This window comes from Corythoichthys intestinalis, chromosome 8 (assembly GCF_030265065.1).
Source record: "Corythoichthys intestinalis isolate RoL2023-P3 chromosome 8, ASM3026506v1, whole genome shotgun sequence".
Taxonomy (NCBI): Eukaryota; Metazoa; Chordata; class Actinopteri; order Syngnathiformes; family Syngnathidae; genus Corythoichthys; species Corythoichthys intestinalis.
The window spans coordinates 44,987,441-45,012,129 of record NC_080402.1 but is presented as its reverse complement, the minus strand read 5'-3'; the positions used below and the strand labels follow the sequence as shown (position 1 = coordinate 45,012,129).

Here is a 24,689-nt window from a genome sequence, read left to right as displayed (position 1 = left end):
TGTCCCCAATGTCCACACGATGTTGTAGAGGCGTGTCAGCCACAACAGCACCACAACATCAACAGCTTTTAGGAACTCCGGGCGGCTCTCATCCACCACTGGGGCCTTGCCACCGAGGAGCTTTCCAAACCCCTCACTGACTTCGACCCCAGAGATAGGAGAGCCCACCTCGGAGTCCCCAGACTCTGCTTCCTCAAGGGAAGGCGTGTCGGTGGAATTGAGGAGGTCTTCGAAGTATTCTCCCCACCGTCTTACGACGTCCCGTGTGTTGCACTGCTTTCCTCTCCTGAGACGCCGGATGGTGGACCAGAATTGCCTCAAAGCCATCTGGAAGTCATTTTTGATGAGCAGTGTATTCGATTGTTTTTGGGATAAAACAAAATGGGCATCAAAAACTGAACAATAGTGTGCTTTCACAATTCATTCACCTGCTACTAAGTGATGAATATGGAACCTAAAGAGAGTTGATCTCTGGCCAATTTAAATGGCTTGTTCTTAGTTAAACGTTGGGATAACCAATTTCCATGTCAGAAGGAAATTAACCATTATGGAAACTGTTACTAAGTAGCTGATGACTGAATTTTCGGAAGAAAACTTTGTTGTTTTTTTGGTTTTAAAAGATGCATCATATTTTGGTGTCATACGTGTATGCTCTCAGGACCCTGAAGTAGTCTGGAGCGTCGGCGCTGCTTTTCACTGTCTTCAACAGCTTGATGCTGCCTTGTGATACTGACAGCACTTGCACACCTGTTCCAACGCTACCCTGCGCGCACATATATACACACAGTAAATGGGTGTGTGGGGGACAGAATGAGATTGAAATACAAATGCATGGCCCTAAAAGGCAGTTCATGCTCACAAACCCACCAGTCTTGCTCAATAAAACCAAATCTGCAATTTAGAGTGGGCCAAAATATCTCCACGAGATGTGAAACTCTCATTGCCAGTTATAGAAAACACTTGAATTCAGAACTCCTGCTGAAGTGACCCAACCAGTTACTAGATTTAGCGCCAATTGCATGGAATTGTATTTTTCTCCCAATTAAACAAAAAACAGTTTAAAAGAGGCATTTCATGTCTACTTGTGCTATATTAGTCTGATATTTACATTAAGGAACCTTACCCTCTCCCCCCAAAAACAATAATTTTAAAATTTGAACAAATAATTTTTCATGGCTCTGTCCTATATTAATGTAGTGCAATTCCTTATTGGTGGAATTCATTCAACATCAAACTTTATTCAGCGCATGAGTTTTAACCAAGCCTAAAACTGTTTCGTAATGAGTTTGAGTGATTTTAAAAGATATCTGGCTGGCACATTCGAGAAACTGTTTGTATATTCGAACATCTACATAAATGCTCGACCAGCTATGACTCATAAGCAAACTTGTTCTCGAGCAAGAATCCCAGTGGCATTCAAATTACATCATATCAGGCAGGTCAATTATTTTTTTCAATTCCAATTTTCCCCCCTCCTTTGCGGCACTTTACCGATGCCGGGAAGAGTCGGGAAAAGTAGATTTCCCAGGTGTCCCTAGCGGCTGTGACGATGGCTTTCTTCACATGTTCCTCCACCGGATCAGTGTTCTGTTGTACCCCGTGTTTATCTGTGAGTCACACACGCACACATGTGTGCGCACAAACACGCACAAGTGTCAGGAGTGTGTCATTTTAGTAAGTGTGTATAAAATCCGCGTGGGAAGAAGAGAGGGACTACCAAAGAGAGCTTTCATCCGCTGCCTTTCATCCCGGCGAATGCGGACGCACGCCTCTGACAGGGTGTCGTTGACGATCTGCGGAGGAGAGCACAAATTAAGCATGCTGCCTTTCATCTGCCGCGTCTTCACCGATAAAGCAGTGACGACAAGCTGAGAGAAAAAGGAGAGTCAAGGAGTGCATAAAACAGTATTTAGAGATCGTTTGATGAGCTTAGTGGAAAATCAAGAGTATACTTACTGAGATGTCACGTTTGGTTCAACTGAATCACTGGATGAAATATGCACAGGTGTTTTGCTTATTTTCCGTCTACTTTTCTTTGAATGAATGAGGGGGAAACTGAATGAGAGTTGGGAGTGGAGTGAGATCACATAAGAATTGATGTTTTAAGTATGACTGAGCGTGTACCTGAGTCTTTGAGTGCCAATTAAGTGTCTTTGATTGTTGGATTTTCAAGTAGATGTAGCATCTTTGACTGACTTCAAGAGTTTTCAGTGTGTCAGAGAGAACCCTTGAGACGTATGTATAAATATAACCATTCCCCCCTCTTTTTTCTTCTTTTTTTCCCCTCTCTCTAAAGATGAAGGTATATACAGATATGGACATAAATACGACAGCTTTTATTTTGTGTGACGCACTGCTAATACTCATCATTGATATGTATTTGTTTGCCTAAATACTATAGTTATTCAGGACATTTGGGGTTGTGGGTCGGGTGGGTTTGTCTTGTGTTATTATTTTGTTTGTAAATTTCTGTTTGTCTAGATACAGTCCCTGATAAAAGTCTTGTCGCCTATCCATTTGGTAGAAACAACTGCTAATAACCTGACTTTTAATTATTCAATTAGTTTAAGAAATGGCTCATATGAAAGCTAAAACCCTCCCAAATTATGTTGAATGTACAAAAATATACACTCACCGGCCACTTTTTAGGTACACCATGCTAGTAACGGGTTGGACCCCCTTTTGCCTTCAGAACTGCCTCAATTCTTCGTGGCATAGATTCAACAAGGTGCTGGGAGCATTCCTCAGAGAGTTTGGTCCATATTGACATGATGACATCACAACGTTGGTGCAGATTTGTCGGCTGCACATCCATGATGCGTATCTCCCATTCCACCACATCCCAAAGATGCTCTATTGGATTGAGATCTGATGACTTTGGAGGCCATTTGAGTACAGTGAACTCATTGTCATGTTTAAGAAACCAGTCTGAGATGATTCCAGCTTTATGACATGGTGCATTATCCTGCTGAAAGTAGCCATAAGAAGTTGGGTACATTGTGGTCATAAAGGGTTGGACATGGTCAACAACAATACTCAGGTAGGCTGTGGCGTTCCAACGATGCTCAATTGGTACCAAGGGGCCCAAAGAGTGCCAAGAAAATATTCCCTACACCATTACACCCCCACCCCCACCACCACCAGCCTGAACCGTTTATACAAGGCAGGATGGATCCATGCTTTCATGTTGTTGACGCCAAATTCTGACCCTACCATCCGAATGTCGCAGCAGAAATCGAGACTCATCAGACCAGGCAACGTTTTTCCAATCTTCTATTGTCCAATTTCGATGAGCTTGTGCAAATTGTAACCTCAGTTTCCTGTTCTTAGCTGAAAGGAGTGGCACCCTGCATGGTCTTCTGCTGCTGTAGCCCATCTGCTTCAAAGTTCGACGTACTGTGCGTTCAGAGATGCTCTTCCGACAACGGGTGGTTATTTGAGTCACTGTTGCCTTTCTATCAGCTCGAACCAGTCTGGCCATTCTCCTCTGACCTCTGGCATCAACAAGGCATTTCCGCCCACAGAACTGCCGCTCACTGGATATTTTTTCTTTTTCGGACCATTCTCTGTAAACCCTAAAGATGGTTGTGCGTGAAAATCCCAGTAGATCAGCAGTTTCTGAAATACTCAGACTAGCCCTTCTGGCACCAACAACCATGCCACATTTAAAGTCACTCAAATCACCTTTCTTCCCCATACTGATGCTCGGTTTGAACTGCAGGATATTTTCTTAAACCATGTCTACATGCCTAAATGTTGCCGCCATGTGATTGGCTGATTAGAAAGTAAGTGTTAACAAGCAGTTGGACAGGTGTACCTAATAAAGTGGCCGGTGAGTGTATTTGTTTCACAGAAAAAATATTTATAATTTAATGAAGACATAAAGGTCCAATTTTGGCAGGACAAAAGTTTTGTCGCCTACAGAAAGTAGTGTGAAAATTGAACAAAAAATGTACTTCAAATACAAAAATATGTTACATAACATAAGCGAATTAAGTAGTGGAGCTGTGAGATCCAAATTTAATATTTTGTATGACTTCCATGGGCTTCGGCAAGTATTCATACATTTTATTGATGAAGTCATCAGGAACATCAAAGAAAGCAGTCTTGCATGCCTCCCAGAGTTCATCAACATTCTTGGGTTTCGTCTTCCATGCTCATGCTCAATGATGTTCATGTCTGGTGACTGGGCTGGCCAGTCCTGGAGGATCTTCATCTTCTTTGCCTTGAGGAACTTTGAGGTAGAGATTGAAGTATGCGATGGAGCATCATCCTGCTGCCGAATTTGTCCCTTTTTATGGTTAGGAATGTAAGAGGCAGCTAAGATTTGTTGATATTTCAGACTATTTACAGTGCCTTGCAAAAGTATTCGGCCCCCTTGAATCTTGCAACCTTTCGCCACATTTCAGGCTTCAAACATAAAGATATGAAATTTAATTTTTTTGTCAAGAATCAACAACAAGTGGGACACAATCGTGAAGTGGAACAACATTTATTGGATAATTTAAACTTTTTTAACAAATAAAAAACTGAAAAGTGGGGTGTGCAATATTATTCGGCCCCTTTACTTTCAGTGCAGCAAACTCACTCCAGAAGTTCAGTGAGGATCTCTGAATGATCCAATGTTGTCCTAAATGACCGATGATGATAAATAGAATCCACCGGTGTGTAATCAAGTCTCCGTGGTGCTCTGGTTAGATGAAACCAAAATTGAACTTTTTGGCCACAATGCAAAACAATATGTTTGGCGTAAAAGCAACACAGCTCATCACCCTGAACACACCATCCCCACTGTCAAACATGGTGGTGGCAGCATCATGGTTTGGGCCTGCTTTTCTTCAGCAGGGACAGGGAAGATGGTTAAAATTGACGGGAAGATGGATGCAGCCAAATACAGGAACATTCTGGAAGAAAACCTGTTGGTATCTACACAAGACCTGAGACTGGGACGGAGATTTATCTTCCAACAGGGCAATGATCCAAAACATAAAGCCAAATCTACAATGGAATGGTTCAAAAATAAACGTATCCAGGTGTTAGAATGGCCAAGTCAAAGTCTAGACCTGAATCCAATCGAGAATCTGTGCAAAGAGCTGAAGACTGCTGTTCACAAACACTCTCCATCCAACCTCACTGAGCTCGAGCTGTTTTGCAAGGAAGAATGGGCAAGAATGTCAGTCTCTCGATGTGCAAAACTGATAGAAACATACCCCAAGCGACTTGCAGCTGTAATTGGAGCAAAAGGTGGCGCTACAAAGTATTAACGCAAGGGGGCCGAATAATATTGCACGCCCCACTTTTCAGTTTTTTATTTGTTAAAAAAGTTTAAATTATCCAATACATTTTGTTCCACTTCACGATTGTGTCCCACTTGTTGTTGATTCTTGACAAAAAATTAAAATTTTATATCTTTATGTTTGAAGCCTGAAATGTGGCGAAAGGTTGCAAGGTTCAAGGGGGCCGAATACTTTTGCAAGGCACTGTATGTGGCCTTCCACCCTGCAATCTCTTGCACACCCTATACTGGATGTAACCCCAGACCATGATTTTGCCACCACCAAACTTTACTGTTTTCTGAGTGAATCCCGGATCCATGGGGGCTCCAGTTGGTCTCCTGCAATATTTGCGGCGACTGTGGTGTAATTCAATGGAAGATTTATCTGAAAAATCTACCTTTTGCCCCTTTTCCAGCGTCCATCCTTTTGACAGGCTGTGGGCCTTGGCAAATGCACACGTTTTTTTTAATTGTTTGCACCCTGAGAGATAAATGGTTTGAAATATCAACAAATCTTAGCTGCCTCTTACATTCCTAACCATAAAAAGGGACAAATTCCGCAGCAGGATGATGCTCCATCGCATACTTCAATCTCTACCTCAAAGTTCCTCAAGGCAAATAAGATGAAGATCCTCCAGGACTGGCCAGCCCAGTCATTAGACATGAACATCGTTGAGCATGAGCATGGAAGACGAAACCCAAGAATGTTGATGAACTCTGGGAGGCATGCAAGACTGCTTTCTTTGATGTTCCTGATGACTTAATAAATAAATTGTATGAATCCTTGCCGAAGCCAATGGAAGTCATACAAAATATTAAATTTGGATCTCACAGGACCATTACTTCATTCGCTTATGTTATGTAACATATTTTTGTATTTGAAGTACATTTTTGTTCAATTTTCACACTACTTTCGGTAGGTGACTTTTGTCTTGCCAAAATTTGATCTTTATGTCCTCAATAAATGATAAATCTTTTTTCAGTGAAACAAATATATTTTTGTACATTCAAGATCATTTGGGAGGGTCTTAGCTTTCATATGAGCCATTTCTGAAACCAATTGAATAATTAAAAGTCAGGTTATAATAAGCAACTGTTTCTACAAAATGGATAAGCGACAAGACTTTTGTCAGGGACTGTACATGAAAAAATTGAAAAAAAATTTTTTTTGAAAGAGAAGAGTGTTCAGTGTGTTTCTCATGAAAACTACAGTTTATGAGTGTTGAATTTTTGAGGCTACTTAATGCAGTTGAGTATTGAGTGTCCAAGGCAACTAAGCCTATTTCAGTGTCTTAGAGTTTTGGCCCTTCAGGTGACTGTGTCTAACTGTGGTGGCACATCCTGCATGCTTACTTGCATGCTAACCCTAACCCTACTCAGGCTGTGAACCATGTCGCCGGTCGAGAGTCGAGTGCACTAACCATCTGCCATCTGTCTCATAAGCATCTTTAGTTTATGGGTCCTATTTTCATTAATCATCTAAACCTAGACCAGAGTTTTAGACCAGTTTTTATTAATTTCATGAACAGCCAGTACAGTGGTACCTTGACATACGAACACCTCGTCATACGATCCTTTCAACATCCGACGTACAGTTTGACTCCTCATTTGTCTCGACATATGACGATTTACAACAGCTTCGCAATTTAATTGTTTTCGCGCAAGATGTAGGCATGGCGGATTTTCTTGTGAAAGAAATCAACATGGGTCCCAAGATGGTTGGTGCAGGTGATGAAAAAAAGAAAAGGCTTAACATTGAAATTAAGATGGAAATGATAGAAAATTATGAGCGTGATGTGCCCGTCAGTGAACTGGCTCGACAATACAGTCAGAATATGTCTACGATCTTGACAGTCGTCCTCCGACCGCCATTTGATATGACTGTTTTCGAGTTATAAACCAGGTTCTGGAACGAATTAAATTTTTAAGTAGAGAGCTGGATGCACTGGATATTGATATGGAGTTGGATGCTGCCAAATCCTTGCGAACCCATCAGCAGAATTTTTTTCAATCCTTTAACAGTAGTGAATTTATTGTGCAGCTCATCCTTAACCTGACGGAATGATATACCGGTTTGTTGATTGTAAAGTTTACTCGAGCTAGTATTGATGTACATCAGATCAAACGGGCAGATCACATGATTTTGGTGAAGGAGATCCGTGCAGTGAAATGGGCACTTGGAGATCGCTTTCCCCACCAGTTACTTGCGTCTATGTGTGTGACCCCAAATCATACCACCCCCACTCATAGGCGGAGTTTGACTTTGGTGCGGGGGGGGGCAAAAATGTTAATGACGGCGAAACGCAGTGTCAGCAATAAAATAAACAAGATATATGCTTGGCTTGTAGCTTAGCCCATGCTCGTACATACGGGCATCCCAGCTGAGTGTGTGTGCATGCATGTGTGAGCGTACGCGTTTTTATCTCTTACCTAGTGGAGAAGTAGACGCCAAATCCATTTTGGCTGAATATTACAGCCAGGAACATTGATAATAATACGTTGAAAATGAGTGCTTTTTTTTTTGTTTGTTTCCCATCATTTCTTAGGGTAAACGTCTATAGTGGAGTAAACTGAAACTCCGCTCACCACTTTGGTGGTGCACTCCGACGTTTCATGGTCCTCATCTTCAATCCTTGGTTCTCGCTCAGTAGTTGTTGTCGCTTTTAAAAGCTTAGGTTTGAAAAAAAATTACATGTGTCCATTTTGACTCTTCTGTGCTCAGGTGTTTTTTTTTTTTTTTTTGGGCTAAGCAAAGTAAATGACAGTCTCTAAGGCGCTAGTCATATGATCTGTTTGAAAAATAATTTTGACCCATTCCAGTTAACTTTTTTTTTTGTTCATTTCACTCATTTTCTGTGGTTTGTTTTATTGCTTTACAACTTTTAAAGACAACATTTTACCGGCAAAGTCTTAATTTTAAATTCATATATTGGAAAGTCAATTATATGCAATGACACCCCCTTAATCTATGCCCCCACCGTGACTAGAGGGAGGATTTTAGAAGATCATAAAATGTTTGCGTTAAATGAAGTGATTTCTACAAATATCCAGAAGGTTCGATGCGTGCTGTTCATATGAATATAAAATGTTGACGTCACCTTCACACGACAGCTGAGCAGTGGAACTGTCAGCCTGGGCCTTGTGTGTTCTTGTGCAAGATCAGCAGTCTACTTAGCACAGAAACATAAACTCCCTCTTCTGCAGCCTAGTAAAAGTACATATTTCGTCCATAGAAACATTACATGCACGGTCATGTTTGCAGGGACACAGCCTCGCTGTTTTACTTATAGTTGTGAAGACTGGTCTAGAAAGTTCCAAAACACATGCAGCTCGCGCTCCACTCACACACAGAAATATATTTGATTTGCGTTTTATGCCAAAGCGCAAGGAAAACAGAATATGACAACAGGACATTTTAAGTTATCAGTTTTTAAAGTGACTAAGCATATTTGATTGTTAAGTTTTTGTGGCAACTATGCAATTACCATAATTTTCAGACTATAAGGTGCACCTGACTATAAGCATAACCACCCATCAAATTTGACACGAAAACAGCATTTGTTCATAGATAAGCCGCACCGGACTATACGCCACAGCAGTCCTCACTGAATGGGATATTTACACCAAAAGATATTAACTGGTAAAACTTTATTGACAGTGGCGACATAAGACCGTGATAATTATGACATGATATGTCATTTAGTGTCATCCGTCAAATTATCTCACTTTTGAATGGATATATAAAATCCGAGCTGGACATAAATGGAGTTAGTGACAAAATTTGCAGGATGGCGCTTAATGGTATCTGTCATTAGCATTCATTAATACCCATGACAGTGCCGTGTCATAATTATGACTTTCTTATAACAGTCTTATGACGCCGCTGTCAAATAAAGTGTGACCTATTAACCCAAATAAATCAAATAATAAACCGCACTGGACTATAAGCTGCAGGATTCAAAATGAGGGAAAAAAGTAGTGGCTTTTAGTCCGAAAATTACGGTAATGCCTGCATGCTTAATGCTTTTGACTCAATTAGTGTAATGCTTTAAGTTTTACATTTTTTTTTAAAGTGTTTTGGAGTGTTTTAGTGTTACGTTATTAAGGTAATTAAGTGTCTTTGAGTCAATTGGAGTGTCTTTGAGTGTTTTGATTGTCATCACCTGTTTAAAAATGAGGTCCAAAACTAGTGGATTGTTAAAGCTGTCTTTGGGATAGAACACCTGCAAAATAGAGAATCATAAGTCATTATATGACATCATAATGATATATTTATAGAAATTATATCATCAGTTAAATTTTCCTTTTATCACAAACGTTTTTGGTTGTTTTACTTACCTGACATGTTACGGCGTGTGCTTCCACCTTCAACAGAGTGTCATTGGTGTTGGTGTGAAGCGTCTTTATCAGCTGATGAATGAAGGGGTGATTATCCGGCAGGTTTGACAGGAGAGTCACGCCCTCTGCTGTCAGTTCACTCCTCCAGGACGCTGGTCCTGGTAGTAGAGAACATTAAAGCTCCCTCGTCATTGTTGATGGTCCTCGGGCCCCGCTCGCGGATCTAAATGGCTTCCCTGATCCAGCGCTGATGTTTGTTTTCTTCGGTGTGGATGACTTTGTCCTTTGCCCAGTCCATGATGTGATTTTCCCATTTGCAGTGGTCAGTGATGGCTGACTTGTGGTGTTCTTGTTGTGCTTGTTCTTTTATTGCTCTTGTTTGTCTTGTTGCGGTCTCCTTCTCACACTGTGTGGGAGCCGAACAAAACAAACATCAGCGCTGGATCAGGGAGGCAATTGAGATTTGCAAGCAGGGCCCGAGAACCATCAACAGGGACGAGGGAGCTTTCATGCTTTCTTCTATCTGGACTGGCATCCTGGAGGAATGAACGGACAGCAGAGGGCATGACTTGCCTGTCAAATCTGACAGGTGAATCACGCCTTCATTCATCAGCCGATAAAAACGCGTCACAACACCAGTGACACTCTGATGAAGGCGGAAGTACACGCCGAAACATTTCAAGTAAATAACCTAAAACAATTGCCTGTGATAAAAGAAAAAAAAAACTAATCTACAAGTGTAGACAAAATTAACTTAGTACAACAATTATATCATCAGCTCAATAAAACAGAAGCAGAAAAAAATGAAGAATTAATTGTTCATATCAATGCACCTCTTTCCTAAGGAAGAGTTTCCAAGGTACGTTGGTGTAGGTGTAATGTTCCTGGTTGGTGCTCTGGTGCAAGTTGGTCTGGATCCTCTCTGATTCCACTGGAAGCTCTCGAGAAACTGTTAGTTGAACATTCAAATGAGTCATTTTCTTACTTACGAAAGTAAGTAAGAGTGAGCGTAGAGTGTGGTCGAGGATCTGAAGACCTGATGGTGGTACCGGCAGTGGACGATGAGGAGATTTGCTCTTTGTGCTCTTTCTGGGCTGGGAGGTGGTCTCCATCATGGCAGATATAGATGGTGGAGGGACCACGGGGCGCTTGGGCTAAACATACATTAACATGTTTCCATGTGACAGCGCCTTTGAATGTTACGTTTATGGAAATCAAGTGTTTCTAAAACAACTACATTTGAGTGCTTGATTTTTAGGTTATTAAGCATTTTGCCTGCTTCCTCTTAAGGGATCTTAATGTATTGTGTTTCATTTATGATGTGACTCATTCAGTGTTTATTTTCTATGGTGACTAAGCCTCTTTGAGAACCAAAATTTGACAGACATTAAGCAATTAGGTCTGAGTTAACACGGAGATCCAATTCTTTTTGATGGAAACTGTCTTTGAGTGCTAAGTATGTCTTGTTGGCTGTGTTTTTGAGACATGATGAAGCATCTTTGAGTATTTATTATTATTTTTTTAATTATCAAGTGTCTTTGAGAGTGTAGCTTCATGAATGAATGAATGCTTTATTTTGTACAAATGCCAGAAAAGGGGAAAAAAATCATTAAGTAGTTTATATCGAAGCAAATCTAAGAAATTTAAGGAAAAAAAGAGGGATGAAGAAAAAGTACAGTATTATACTGTATAATGAAGCTAAGCATTGTTGAGTACTGATAACCAAGTTACTTTAATAACTCCTTTTTTAAAAAAATTTAATTCAATTAAGACAAAGTGTATTTGGGGGTCTGAATTTTCAAAGTGGGTAATGGTCTTGCATTTGGAGGGCTACTTAATGTTTTTTAATGAGTCAGTGTTGAAGTCAGGGGTTACAGTATGGCCCTAAATGATTTCACCCCCAAAATTTGACACACTGCACCTGTGGAGCAGGGGGGTTGTCCATTTGTGGTTTTAGGATCTGTAAAGCTTCATCCCGAGGTGTTTGCTTCTTCTTAAATTTACCCTCTGGTCTCCTAAATGCAAAATACACCACAAACACCTTCTTATATTTACAATACATTATATTACTGTTCTACACGAGCATTAAGATGGGCATATTTAAAGGAAAAACTGAATATTTTCACCTTTTTCCAGGGGGCAGTGGCTCCATCGGAGGAGGAGGAGAATTGTACCGCCTGATTATTTCTGGAGAAGAAAATGGATTCAGTGCACAGTTTTACTAAACGTTATTTAAAATAATGATATAAAAGTCTATCCAATATTTCTTCCATGAAAAACGTTTTTTTTTACCCTGAATATCTTGACTGGGCACAATCAGCTCAGAAGTTTGAGAAGAGTACTTCACCACTTCGCCAGCAGGGGGCGGAGGAGACGTCGCCACGGGGGCTAAACGAAATCACATTCATCACAAGAACATAATTCAGGGAGTCAAATCGTGTCTTACCAAACTTTTTCGCGGCTTTGTCCTTGTTGATGGGAATTCCAGGAGCTCTCCTTCTAGGAACACTGTCCTTCTTATTATCATGAGACACAGTCTGAGCAAGCAGAACATTTCAATAAGTCATTATACGAATATTACATCAATTTAAAAAAAATAATTTTTGTTGTATATTGCAGAAAAAAAGCCTTATAAAGTGGTACCTCTACTTATGAAATTAATAATAACAATATATATGAACAAAAGAATTGTCAAACTCATTGAGTAGTGTGTGTCACCATTTACAGTACATTGAGCATGTAGCCTATAGTGCTTATTGTTGTACATGCATGGCAGAATTTTGTTTGTTTTTCTTGTGTTTATTACTGTGACCGTAGGTTGTTTGGTCAAAAAGATTGCAGCGGCACCTCTACTTATGAAATTAATTGGTTCTAGAAGTAGCTTCGTAAAAGTGTTGTTTTTGGCAGCCCTTCTAATTTTTGTCTTAGTCTTTTGGACGATAATACTCATTAGTCTTAATCATGTTTTAGTCATTTCAAAACTAGTTTGTTTTCGTCTAGTCTTTGTTGATGAAAACTCAAGACTAATTTTGTCAAGTTTTAGTTGACGTTTACTCAATATTTTTGTAAAATTAGAAAGTTGTACTCCAAAAATAAATAAAGTTTTCAAACTATTTCGAATGAACATTGGCACACGAGCACATATTGTAGTATCTACAAATTTGCCACGTGATAATATACACTCAGCAGGAAAACTACATTATTTTCAATTATACCCACCTTGGCGCCATGAACGGTATGTTAAAAAAGTTGTCCGAGTTTAAAAAGGACGCTCGCCATTAATTGATTAATTAATTAGCCTAATGCTAATGGGAACATGAATACTATGCTAACGGTACAAGTTAGATTTTGTGTGTGATGATCACTCAACACAGACCTTTAAAGGTAAAAGCAACATTGCATATTCTCTCTTGCCAAGATGAGAAGACTAATCTTACCCTGTGTGTCTCAAAACTAGAGGTGCACGATAATTATCGGTCTGATAATAGGAATTATGACGTCATCCCAATAAATCTGATAATATTATATATTATCGGGCCTATTAATAATATTTTTGGCACGGTGTCGGTGGATTGGGATGTGTGCGTTTGTTTCCACTCCAGTATCCAAAGTTTTGTTACTGTTCTAGAGGCCGTATTTTTCCTTCACTGAGTTATAAACCTTACTATTGCTATTAGCAAATGTTTGCATTTTACAGTGTTATGTTTACAAGTTCTTAAGAGGCCCTTTGGTTATTGATAGGCTTGCTGTCCTATAATTGCCAGGTTAAGAAAGTTGTTTCATGGACCAAGACGACAAAAGTCTCCTCTCCTGTTGCACCAAATGTTTCATCTGCTGACAAAGCACAATACCCGTTGGGTTTATGTTTGTTTTAGATCAATATTCATTATTCAGGGGAACACATCATCAGTGATATTGACTGATTGATTGTGATTGGCTCAAATTACCGTAGTGGCCCAAATATAAGACGGTGTTTTTTTGGATTGAAATAAGATTGAAAAAGAGGGGGTCGTTTTATATTCGCGGTCTAGACATTATACCCATTCACGACGCTAGATGACGCCAGATATCATTGAAGTGATGTTCTGTTATGACAGATCTCAGCTACTCTCCCCATTTACGACGCTAGATGGCGCCAGATATCATTGAAGCGCTGTTCTGTCATGACATCTCAGCTAGTAGCCAGTTTGCATTATTTTATTGCAATGTTTTTCCTTATTCAGATTTGTTTCAAGACTACAGTTACAGTTAGACTTTACTTTGATGCTTAATGCAGTAATTGCAATTTTGTTGTTTTATCACAATAGATTGGTTTATTTACATTTCAAAAACCAGAAGCCATTAATTTACGATTGTGATTGAACTTTATTTTACATATTTAAAGTTATAGATATTAAGATTTGAATGAGGCAAAATAAAATGTTTTTTCTCTCACATATATTGTTATAATATTTTTTTTCAGATGTACTGTAATTATTTTCTGTATAAAAAAATAATTTGTTGTTCAAAAGGTCTTTTTTTCAAACTTGAGTCTTGAAAAAGGGGGTCGTTTTATAATCAGGGCCGTCTTATATTCGGGCCAATACGGTATATTTATTTGAAAAAATTAATATGAGCACTTTATTTGAAGTCAAGACTGTTCTTGTCTTTGTTTTCATTATGATAATGTTCAAAAACTTGGGGGAATATACATTGTGTGTATATATATATATATTTATTATCGGTTATTGTATCGGTATTGGCCTTGAGGAGCAGGAAGTTATCGATATCGGTTTCAAAAAATGGATATCGTGCACCCCTACTCAAAACAAGCAATGGGGAGACTTGAGACTACACTGGTGAGTTGCGGGGCACAGCACGTCACATGAATGACACAACCAGACACTGATGTGATGCAGGCTACACATAAAATGCAATACATTGTGAACATGTGACGGAAACTGGCGCATTTTTGTCTCGTTCTAGTCTCATCAGACGAAAACCGGCATTCGTGTCATTATGTTTTAGTCTCCCAAAACACGCCCCTTAGCTCGTTATCGTCTCGTCATCAACCAAATAAAATTGTTTGTCGACAAATTATTTTCGTTATAGTAATCGTTGACGAAAACACTGCTTCGCAACCTGAAAATTTTGGTAAGTGTGTTTTCAATGTAAATGCCCTAATCCGTTTCAACCCCCCCAAAATTCATACATAAATCTTTTAGAATGCATAAAAATGCATTAAAACATGTAACAAATATATGTTATAATTAGATTATTGCACAATAACATAAAATCAGAGTTATGCATAATGTAAAAAACAAGAATAAAGAATAAAAGTTACTACACTCATGTAAAGCTGTCTGAACACGAAGGGTGAATGAGGAGGACGTTGGAATACACATATACACATACAGTAGAGGTCCCTCTTAGCCAATTGGATGCCAGGAACGCTAGGCAATAGTCAATAGCAGAGCAGCTATAGTTATGTTATGTTCGGTAAACTCTGGGAGCTGAGAGTAGCAGCCATACTGTATTTTTGCCTTTCGCAAATTTCTTTCATAACAAGAGGCAATATTTTCGTGTTGAAGTGTGTCTTAACCTGAAAATTCTGTATGTAGAGACGTTCGTAGTTAGACGTACCACTGTAATTTAATCACTGCAATTGTCTGGCAACAAGTTTCGGGGATACGCCACCTCTTCCCATAGTCGGCTGGGATAGGACCCAGAATCTCCCACTACTCCCATTTTATTCTTTAGGAGATCTGCGTTTTGACGCTTGTCTTTAAGGTGCTGAAATGTCTTTTAGTGTTGAGTTTTTAAGGCAAATAAAACATTTTTTCAAGTGAATCTCCCTAAGACACTGTATGAGTTTAAGTGTGACTAAGCATCTTTGAGTGTTTTGATATAACAAACTCCGTAGTAACCTGATTTGAGGCAGTAGACCCGCTTCTATCAGTTTGGGTGTCACCTGGCTGAAGGTCAGGCCCCGATGTCTGAGGGAATGAACTGGATGCCAGGCCGATGGCGGTGTAAGGAGATGGCGTAAAGTTGGCGTATGGGCTGGGCGGGATGTTGGCGTAGGGACTTGGGGGGATGTCTGCGGCATAAGGGCTGGGGGGGTGCTGGAGTAAGGGGCTGGTGGGGGGGCTCATAATAGGCGAGGTCGGGGCGCTAGACTGGGCGTCTGTGACGGGATTCACGGTGGCAACAGGAAGTGAAATTACGCCTCCCACGGGAAGCACTCGCACAGCTGTAGGAGAAAAAAAAACATCAACACACGCGATTTACTTATATCTCTGCATAATTGAGAGGGTCTTACCACCAGGTGGAGGCGGGGGATGACCCGGTGGGTCTTGGTCTTGCCACCCGACTCCTCCACGGCCCTTCATCCTGCTGGACAGCAGCGCAGTTGAGTCGACTTCCTGTCAAGGATCAAACACATTGATGGAGACAGTAACTTGTGTAATGGGTTAGGGTAGTGTTGTAGGTGTTGTGGGTTAGGATAAGGGTTAAACCTTTAAAAAGATAATAACTAAATGAGTAAGAATACATGAGAAATACAAATAAATATAAAACCAAATAAAATAAATCTTAATAACACAACTGGTTAGACTAAATATAAAATTGTTCTTTAAAAATATGCAATAATATGTGTTTACAATTAAAATAGTGGGTAGTGCCAGGGCAGACAAATGAGAAAGTCAGTAGGGAGGATGGTATGTACTGCAGGTCAGTAGGAATTTAAGTCATCATGAAGATTGATAAATTAGCAAGTAGATGGATAACCAGGAAGAATGATTGGACTAGACAATTGTTATGCATTGGAATGAAAGAATAAGCACAGCAAGCTAGAAGATCATCAAAATTGAACATGACATGACTACCATTTGTCAGATATCATTTAAAATCAATAGCGCGCTCGCTGTGGAATAGATGGGCGCAGAAGTAAATCGGGGTGAGAGCGCTCACCGGAGGCCAAATCCTGTGAATGTACTGCGGTGGTCTCTGAGCACAGCGCAGTGAATAAAACATGGTCGGATATACTTGAGGGAATGCTTTGGAAAGCACTAGGGCCATAAATAATGAAAGAGACTAAAATGGAAGTGCTGTATGTGGAAATGTGCTGTTGGGAATCCACACTTGCCCCATGAACAATTCTGTGGACACTTAAATCTAGTTTGTTTAAGAGCCATATACTGTTAACCACCCAACTAATGAACAAAGTGACCTTACAACCAACCAACACAGTAAACAGTTTGTATGTTTTTGTGCTAAACTGCACAACAACCAACCAAAAATGCAAACCAACATACAAACTGATTGATTAAAGCAAAGCGAACACTACACAATTTATTTCATCGCTCTCGATGATAACTTTCAGATTGCAATACATAGTGTCATGAATTCACTGTGTGTCCAGGACCGGTCGAGTGGCCAGACTAAAAGTATGAGCAAGACCAGGTCTGGCCCGAATATTGCGAGCATGGTTCGAGGTCACACAATGTCAGTGGGGCAAGATAAGCAGCTTTCCATCAGCCATGGAAACTGAGGCAATTTGTCTCATAGAAGCTGTCTTCTTATAAAAAGGGCTTCTAAATAAATCAACAAAAAAGAGACTTTGCTACTGTTCAGCATAGGCAGAATTTGACTTTTGGGGCAGGGGGTGCACAACATGTTGATGACCCCGAAATGCAGTGTCAGCAATAAAATTAACTTACAAGAATATTGTTTAATATATTATATATATTTTTGTTTCCCTTCATTCTTGAGGGGAATTCTAAATAAGGATGCCTGGGACAGCTATACTTTTCGCCAAGATCGTCATCCATTGAATATGATATACCCGTCGGTGTCGTGCCAATGTAGTTACCCCGTCAAAAATTGTATTCACTAGGCGAAGCCACTGCGCTGCACTGATTTGCATAATTTCTGTATTTTGGTGATGTAGTTATCGACGAGGTTTCAATTAATTGTTTAAGTCGACATAACTCATAACTAATGTGTGTGTGTGCCAGGGGATACAATTTTTGACGGGGGTAACTATTTGCAAGACACCGGTGGTGGCTCTTTAGTGGGGCAAATTTAAACTCCGCTCACCATTTTGGCGGTGCTCTCTGGCATATCATGGTCCACATTTTCAATCGTTGGTTCTTGCTCGGTAGTTGTTTTCACTTTTGAAAGCTTGGGTTTGAAAAAAAATATGTACATGCCGGAAAACACAGACAAGACTGAAAAAGAAGTTTCTGCTCTTGCACTCCTCTCTTGCCGTATTTTAAGCCAAAAGAACTGTTGTCTTTGATAGAACAATATGTCTATATGCTGCCATAGCAGATTCATGGCGCATTAAGCCCCCGAACTATTTTTAATTTGTCCGTTTTACCCTGAAAACCCCTGTTTACAGACATCGCGCAACCGCTTTTGTTTCAACCCAGACATAAAATGAAGGTAATTAATTATATTTATAATTCAAAATGTCTGTCGTTTTTAGCTTAGAATCATTAATTGATGTCTCTTATTCCGTTTAAAAAAAAAAACGACTTAAAAAAATTATTCATTCACATATTTTAAACTTTTAAACAAATTATGTCACAATGAAAAAAATGGCGTCTGTAAAAAAGTCACGGATATCTACCTCATAACTATCGCTTAATTGTATTTTTTTTGTTACTGTCGCATTTTCTCCAATATGTTAGATGGTAAATAATCGATACAAACAAAGAAAAATTGAAAAAAGACGTTTAAAAGGGTAAATATATGAAAAAGAAAATCTCAACCACTCCTTGATGTCTGCGATTTCCTCATCGCGACGCTTGTTAGATTACCATGTTTCACCCATAAAATCCCCCCAAAATGCAGCTGTGGCCATTCACAGCAGTGTCTTGGCACTCAGTGATACATGCTACATGGAGTTTTTGAATCGAAACAAGGTATGTACGCGAGAATATCTCGTTAAAGTCATGGCGTCTGTAATTCTGCTCTCGGTGCTCTCACCTCCAGATAGGGTTTTGCTGTTCAAAAAACATAAAAAAAAAAAAAAAAAAAAGCCCTCCAGTACAAAATTTTTCCTCCCCCAGAAAATTGAGATTTTAAGCTTTCCAATGATGTATCACACATGCATATCGATAAATTTTGAAAGTTGGCCAAATCGGGGGTCTCAGAGCCGAACTTCAAGTCACCTGAGTGTTTTCCGCCATATCCATCTTGCCTCTTCTGTCCTCGGGTGTTTTTTTTTTTTTTTTAAATTAAGCAAAGCAAATGGCCGTCTAAGGTGCTAGTCACATGATCTATTCGAAAAATAATTTTGACCCATGATAAAAATATCTTTTTTTTGTTCATTTCATTCATTTTTGTTGTTTGTTTTATTGCTTTACAACTTTTATAGACAATATTTTACTGGAAAACTTTTAAAATCATATATAATAAAGTCAATTATATGCAATGACACTTTTAGGCCACTGAAGGGCCTGCCCCGGCCCCCCCTTAAACTCTACGTATGCTGTTCAGTGTTGCTTTTGGCAGCCCTTTTAATTTACGTCTTAGCCTTATTCTTTTGGACGATAATACTTATTAGTCAATATTTTAGTCATCTCAAAATCTGTTTGTTTTCATCCAGTTTTTGTTGACGAAAACTCAAGACTAATTTCGTTTCGTTTTAGTTAATTTTTACTAATCATGAATGAAAATGAATATTTTTATCTGCAAAGTTTTAAAAAATTACTCCAAAAATAAATAAAGGTTTCCAACTATTCCAAAAACACATTAACCGAGGAGCACATATTGTTGCTTCTACAGGGACAATGCCAACTTGGTGATAATACACACCCAGCAGGTAAAGCAGTACATTATTTTTTCAAAATGAAATATACCCACCTGGACGCCACGAACTGTATGTAAAAAACAGTTGTCCGAGTTTAAGAGGACGCTTGCCGTTAGGATTAGCCTAATGCTAATGGCGAGCACGTCACATGAGTGACACAACCAGACACTGCTACAAAACAGGCTAACTACACTTAAAATGTAACACATTGTGAACATGTGACGGAAACCTTTGCGTATTTTCGTTCTTGTCTCGTCAGACGAAAACTGGCATTCATCTTGTTATATTTTCGTCTCCCAAAACACGTTTTTAGCTTGTTATCGTTTTGCTATCTTCATCAATAAAAAGAGTTTGTTGACGAAATATTTTCATTATCGTCATCGTTGACGAAAACAACACTGGTACTGTTCCTGGATGGTGGGGAAAGGGCTGAATAAACTGTCTAGGTAAATTCTCGGTGTTTTCATCACCCAATCAATTCCTAGCCTCGCAATAGCCGGTCCACATCTCGATAATCAATGTACATCAGGATTGCTGGCAGATTGCGTACTGATTGTGTTGCCTGATTGTGTTACATACATTTATAATCCTTCATAGCATTTTGGAACGACCATCTGGTCAAATTAGTTTCACGTCACAACTCTACGAACCAACACAAAAAACACCAAAGGAATTGGCCAATGATGATTTTGAATCAAAGCATTTATGCGTCACTAAGCAGTGAAGTAATTTGTATGCATGCACCCGTCGCCAGGAGAGTATCACTTTGTGCTTGGTAAGTGGATCCACTGCCACCGTTGCCCAATCCACTGAAATCACCATGGCCATCTGGTGTTAGTGCCAGTTACGGTAACTGTGCAATGTGATAGGCCCGAGAGAGCTCTGTCCGACACATCTGATACATGCTGATTCCTGTTGGCAACACTCGATAACGACGAAATGACAAAGACCATGTTTGCATTCCGGTTTGGAATGTGAAGCATTTTTAAGTCAGTAAGTAAGTAAGAGGAATGTTGAGTTCAAAAGAAATCAATTTTCTTCCTGCTTTTAAATGTTGACTTTTTTAAGGAGACCAAGAGTGTGTTGAGCTTTACCAAGTCGACAAAATGTCTCGAAATTCAGTGAAAAACGTTACTCAAGCACATTGAAATTGAACACACACATACTTAGGGCCTTAAAACTCAGACACAACGGTCTCGTTTTGGTTGGTTTGTGAAAACCTGTGTGTTATGTAACTCACTATACTCCCATCAGACAGCACCGGGTCAAACAGGCTATCCAGATAGCGATCCATCCCCCGATGAGGCTCTTGGTCTGAGGAGAGGACATCAAATTACCTGTGTGTATATGTGCTTGTGTACACGTAAACAAACGTGTACCTAAAACGTGTACTCACCCTGGCCAAAAACGTAATTGTGGGCAATAGCGGGCAAAATGACGTCATCATTTGGGTCAAATCGGCCGCCCAGCAGACTTCTAAATAAACAAATGAGACAAGGGATCTTCTCACTTGTATTTTCATCTTATCAGAAATTATTATCCGACATCTTCATCAATGTGCTGACAACAAATCAACAAGTAGGCTATTATGTATTCATGTGAGCAAATCACCTAACTAACTACAAATGGCAAACGGACCATTTCCGTAATCAATTCTTAAAGTATGTGTTAACTTTTAAAACAGGGGTATCGAAACTATTCCAAAAGGGCCACAGTGGGCGCAGGTTTTCAGTCCAACTGATCAAGTGGACACCTTTTCACCAATCTGGTGTCTTAGAAGTGTAATCAGTTAATATCAATAATAGTAAGAATACATTGGATTTATATAACACTATTCAGGACACTGTGATGGAAATTTTGAGTCTAGACTGTTTAACTGCATCTGCTAGTTACCATGAAAACTTAAATTTCCAATCTTTTACAAAGTCGAACAGGAAGCACCTGGCAGGTGTGAATGACGCACTTTAAAGATCGTATTTGACTTGAGCAATACCATATTTGTTCAACCAATATTAACAAACACATTATGATAATAGCCATATAAGGTCACGTTTTAGGATTAGACTCCTCTTAGGAACTAGAAGGATATAAAAGCAGGTACCGCTCCCCATTTGGGGGAGAGGCTGTGTTCCAGACATTATCGTCTGTCGCATTGTTTCCTCAAAACTGCAGTTTGTAATAAAGAAATCTCATCATTGTACAAAACTTTTCATTGTCTTGGTTTCCCTGGACAAGACAACATTCAAAGATGCTTTACATTGCAATATTCTTTCACACAGATGGTGGTGAGCTTCTACTGTAGTCACCGCTGCCCTTGGGCAGTCTCACGGAAGCGAGCTAGCCAATTTGCATCATTGGCCCACGATCCACCACTCGTTCACACAGGAAACTATCTTGCCCAAGTATACAACAACAATGGGTACAAGTTGGACATGGATTCGAACCCCCGATCCTCAATTAATGGACGACCTACTCAATCACCTGTGCCACCATCACCCCATCTGTAATATACCACAGGTAAGTAAAACTAACAGACTAGCCTCAAATGTATTCATCATAAGGTCTGACTAACCTACTAACAAATTTACTTGGTCTAATCCATTTGTCTATGTGCTTAATATGTCAGTGTCACTCACATGCTGGCATTGGCTCGTACACGTCCTGGTTCCTGTGCAGAGATGATAAAGTAACTGCTGTGTTTGGGGAAATGGGCAGGCAGCTCCAGGTCTGACATCAGATCTAGGACATAGTCCGAGCCTTCCAGCTCCACCCACTGCGCTGACTCTTTCAGCAGCACAGACCAGCCCCGACGACCCTCCGTCACACCCCTGACAACACACACCAGGCTCACTTCCACAGCATGACACATTGCGCCAAACTAATCAATGCGCAATTAATCTTGTACGTTACCTGTGTAGCAAGATGTCTTTGGCCATGTTCTCTCCTGTAGTCCATGAGTGAACAGGACAAAGGACAGACACACCTGAAGGGACAAACATGTAATTAATCACTCACTCACTCACTCACTCACTCACTCACTCACTCACTCACTCACTCACTCACTCACTCACTCACTCACTCACTCACTCACTCACTCACTCACTCACTACACAACCAAACGCCCCCCACCCCCCAAAAAATACCACCAATCTTCCTACTGTACGTACAGTGAAGAAAATAAGTATTTGAACACCCTGCTATTTTGCAAGTTCTCCCACTTAGAAACCATGGAGGAGTCAGAAATTTTCATCATAGGTACACGTCCACTGTGAGAGAGATAATCTAAAAAAAAATCACAATGCATGTTTTTTTAACAATTTATTTGTGCGATACAGCTGCAAATCAATATTTGAACACCGGTCTATCAGCTAGAATTCTGACCCTGAAAAACCTGTTTGTCCGTCTATTAAAAGTTCATCTCAACTCTATGTATTATTCTGAATGAGATGTACTTGTTTGAGGTCGATAGCAGCAATAAGACAGCTGTCCACCCCATACAATCAGTAAGACTCAAACTTGTAACATGGCCAAGACCAAAGAGCTGTTCAAAGACACCAGAGACAAATTGTTTACCTCCACAAGGCAAGAAAGGGCTACGGAGCAATTGCCAAGCAGCTTGGTGAGAAAAGGTCCACAGTAGGAGCAATCATTAGAAAATGGAAGAAGCTAAACATGACGGTCAATCTCAATCGGAGTGGAACCCCATGTAAGATCACCTCGTGGGGTGTCAATTATCCAAGAAACAAGGTGAGGAATCAGCCTAGAACTACACGACAGGAGTTGGTCAATGACTTGAAAAGAGCTGGGACCACCGTTTCCAATGTTACTAATGGTAATATACTAAGACGTCATGGTTTGAAATCATGCATGGCACGGAAGGTTCCCCTGCTTAAACCAGCACATGTCAAGGCCCGTCTTAAGTTTGCCTATGGCTTTTGGATGATGCAAAGGAGTCAAGGGATCAAGTTTGGTGGTCAGATGAGAGTAAAATAGAACTTTTGGTCATAATTCCACTAACCGTGTTTGGAGGAAAAAGAATGATGAGTACTATCTCAAGAACACCATCCCTACTGTGAAGCATGGGGGTGGTAGCATCATGCTTTGAGGGTGATTTTTTGCGCATGGGACAGGACGAGTGCACTGTATTAAAGGGAGGATGACTGGGGCCCTGTATTGTCAGATTTTGGGGAACAACCTCTTCCTTCAGTCAGAGCATTGAAGATGGGTTGTGCCTGGGTCTTCCAACATGACAATGACCCGAAGCACACAGCCAGGAAAACCAAGGTGTGGCTCTGTAAGAAGCATAACAAGGTTCTAGCATGACCTAGCCGGTCTCTGGACCTAAACCCAAAAGAAAACATTTGGAGAGAGCTCAAACTCAGTGTTTCTCAGCGACAGCCCAGATACCTGACTGATGGGTAGGCCAAGATCCTTCCTGCAGAGTGTGAAAACCTGGTGAAAAACTACAGGAAACGTTTGACCTCTGTAATTACAAACAAAGGCTACTGTAGCAAATATTAACATTTGTTTTCTCAGGTGCTCAAATACTTCAAATCACACAAATTAATTGTTTAAAAAAAATCATACATTGTGATTTCTGGATATTTCTTTTTAGATTATCTCTCTCACAGTCGACATGCACCTATGATTTCTCAGTGGAAAAACTTAAAATAGCAAGGTGTTCAAATACTTATTGTCTTCACCGTAATTGTTGTACCTCAGGAACTAAGCAATTTATTCACTGACCAATACCATCACCGTTTTACAATGCCTACCAGGTAACTCACCAACAAACCTACTAACCAGACAAACCAAAGTTTGTAAAGTCAGTGGTACCTCTACTTAAGAAAATCTCTACATACAGAAACATACAGAATTTTCAGGTTAAGACACGTCTCAACAGGAAAATATTCCCTCTTGTCACGAAAGAAATTTCAGGAATGTGAAAGGCAAAAATACAGTATGGCTGGTACTCACAGCTCCCAGAGTTTACTGAACGAAACATATTAATAGCTGGTCTGCCATTGGCTATTGCCTACCATTTGGCATCCAATTAGCTAAGAGGGACCTCCACTGTATATGTATATGTGTATCCCAGCGTCCTCTTCATTCGCCATATTTTTTTACATTATACACAGCTCTGATTTTATGTTTAAAGTGCAATAATCCAATTGTAACATGTATTTGTTACATGTTTTGATGCATTTTTATGCATTATAAAATATTTATGTCCGAATTTCGGGCGCTTGGAAGGGGTTAGGAAATTTACATGGAAAC

General features: G+C 39.9%; 1 protein-coding gene across 1 annotated transcript in view; it reads right to left on the bottom strand.

Moving 5' to 3' along the window:
- The window catches only part of myo15ab (myosin XVAb), an 83,248-nt gene that overhangs the window by 15,244 nt on the left and 43,315 nt on the right, over positions 1-24,689 (bottom strand). The window contains exons 37-52 of the mRNA XM_057844729.1: positions 22,323-22,395; positions 22,049-22,240; positions 20,809-20,888; positions 20,653-20,726; positions 15,915-16,017; positions 15,520-15,845; positions 12,060-12,150; positions 11,906-12,001; positions 11,740-11,800; positions 11,535-11,628; positions 10,650-10,767; positions 10,447-10,562; positions 9,439-9,498; positions 1,718-1,793; positions 1,492-1,607; positions 645-763 (exon numbers count right to left, since the gene is read on the bottom strand). Coding sequence (XP_057700712.1) covers positions 645-763; positions 1,492-1,607; positions 1,718-1,793; positions 9,439-9,498; positions 10,447-10,562; positions 10,650-10,767; positions 11,535-11,628; positions 11,740-11,800; positions 11,906-12,001; positions 12,060-12,150; positions 15,520-15,845; positions 15,915-16,017; positions 20,653-20,726; positions 20,809-20,888; positions 22,049-22,240; positions 22,323-22,395 — 1,795 coding nt within the window. The remainder of the gene's footprint in view (positions 1-644; positions 764-1,491; positions 1,608-1,717; positions 1,794-9,438; positions 9,499-10,446; positions 10,563-10,649; positions 10,768-11,534; positions 11,629-11,739; positions 11,801-11,905; positions 12,002-12,059; positions 12,151-15,519; positions 15,846-15,914; positions 16,018-20,652; positions 20,727-20,808; positions 20,889-22,048; positions 22,241-22,322; positions 22,396-24,689) is intronic.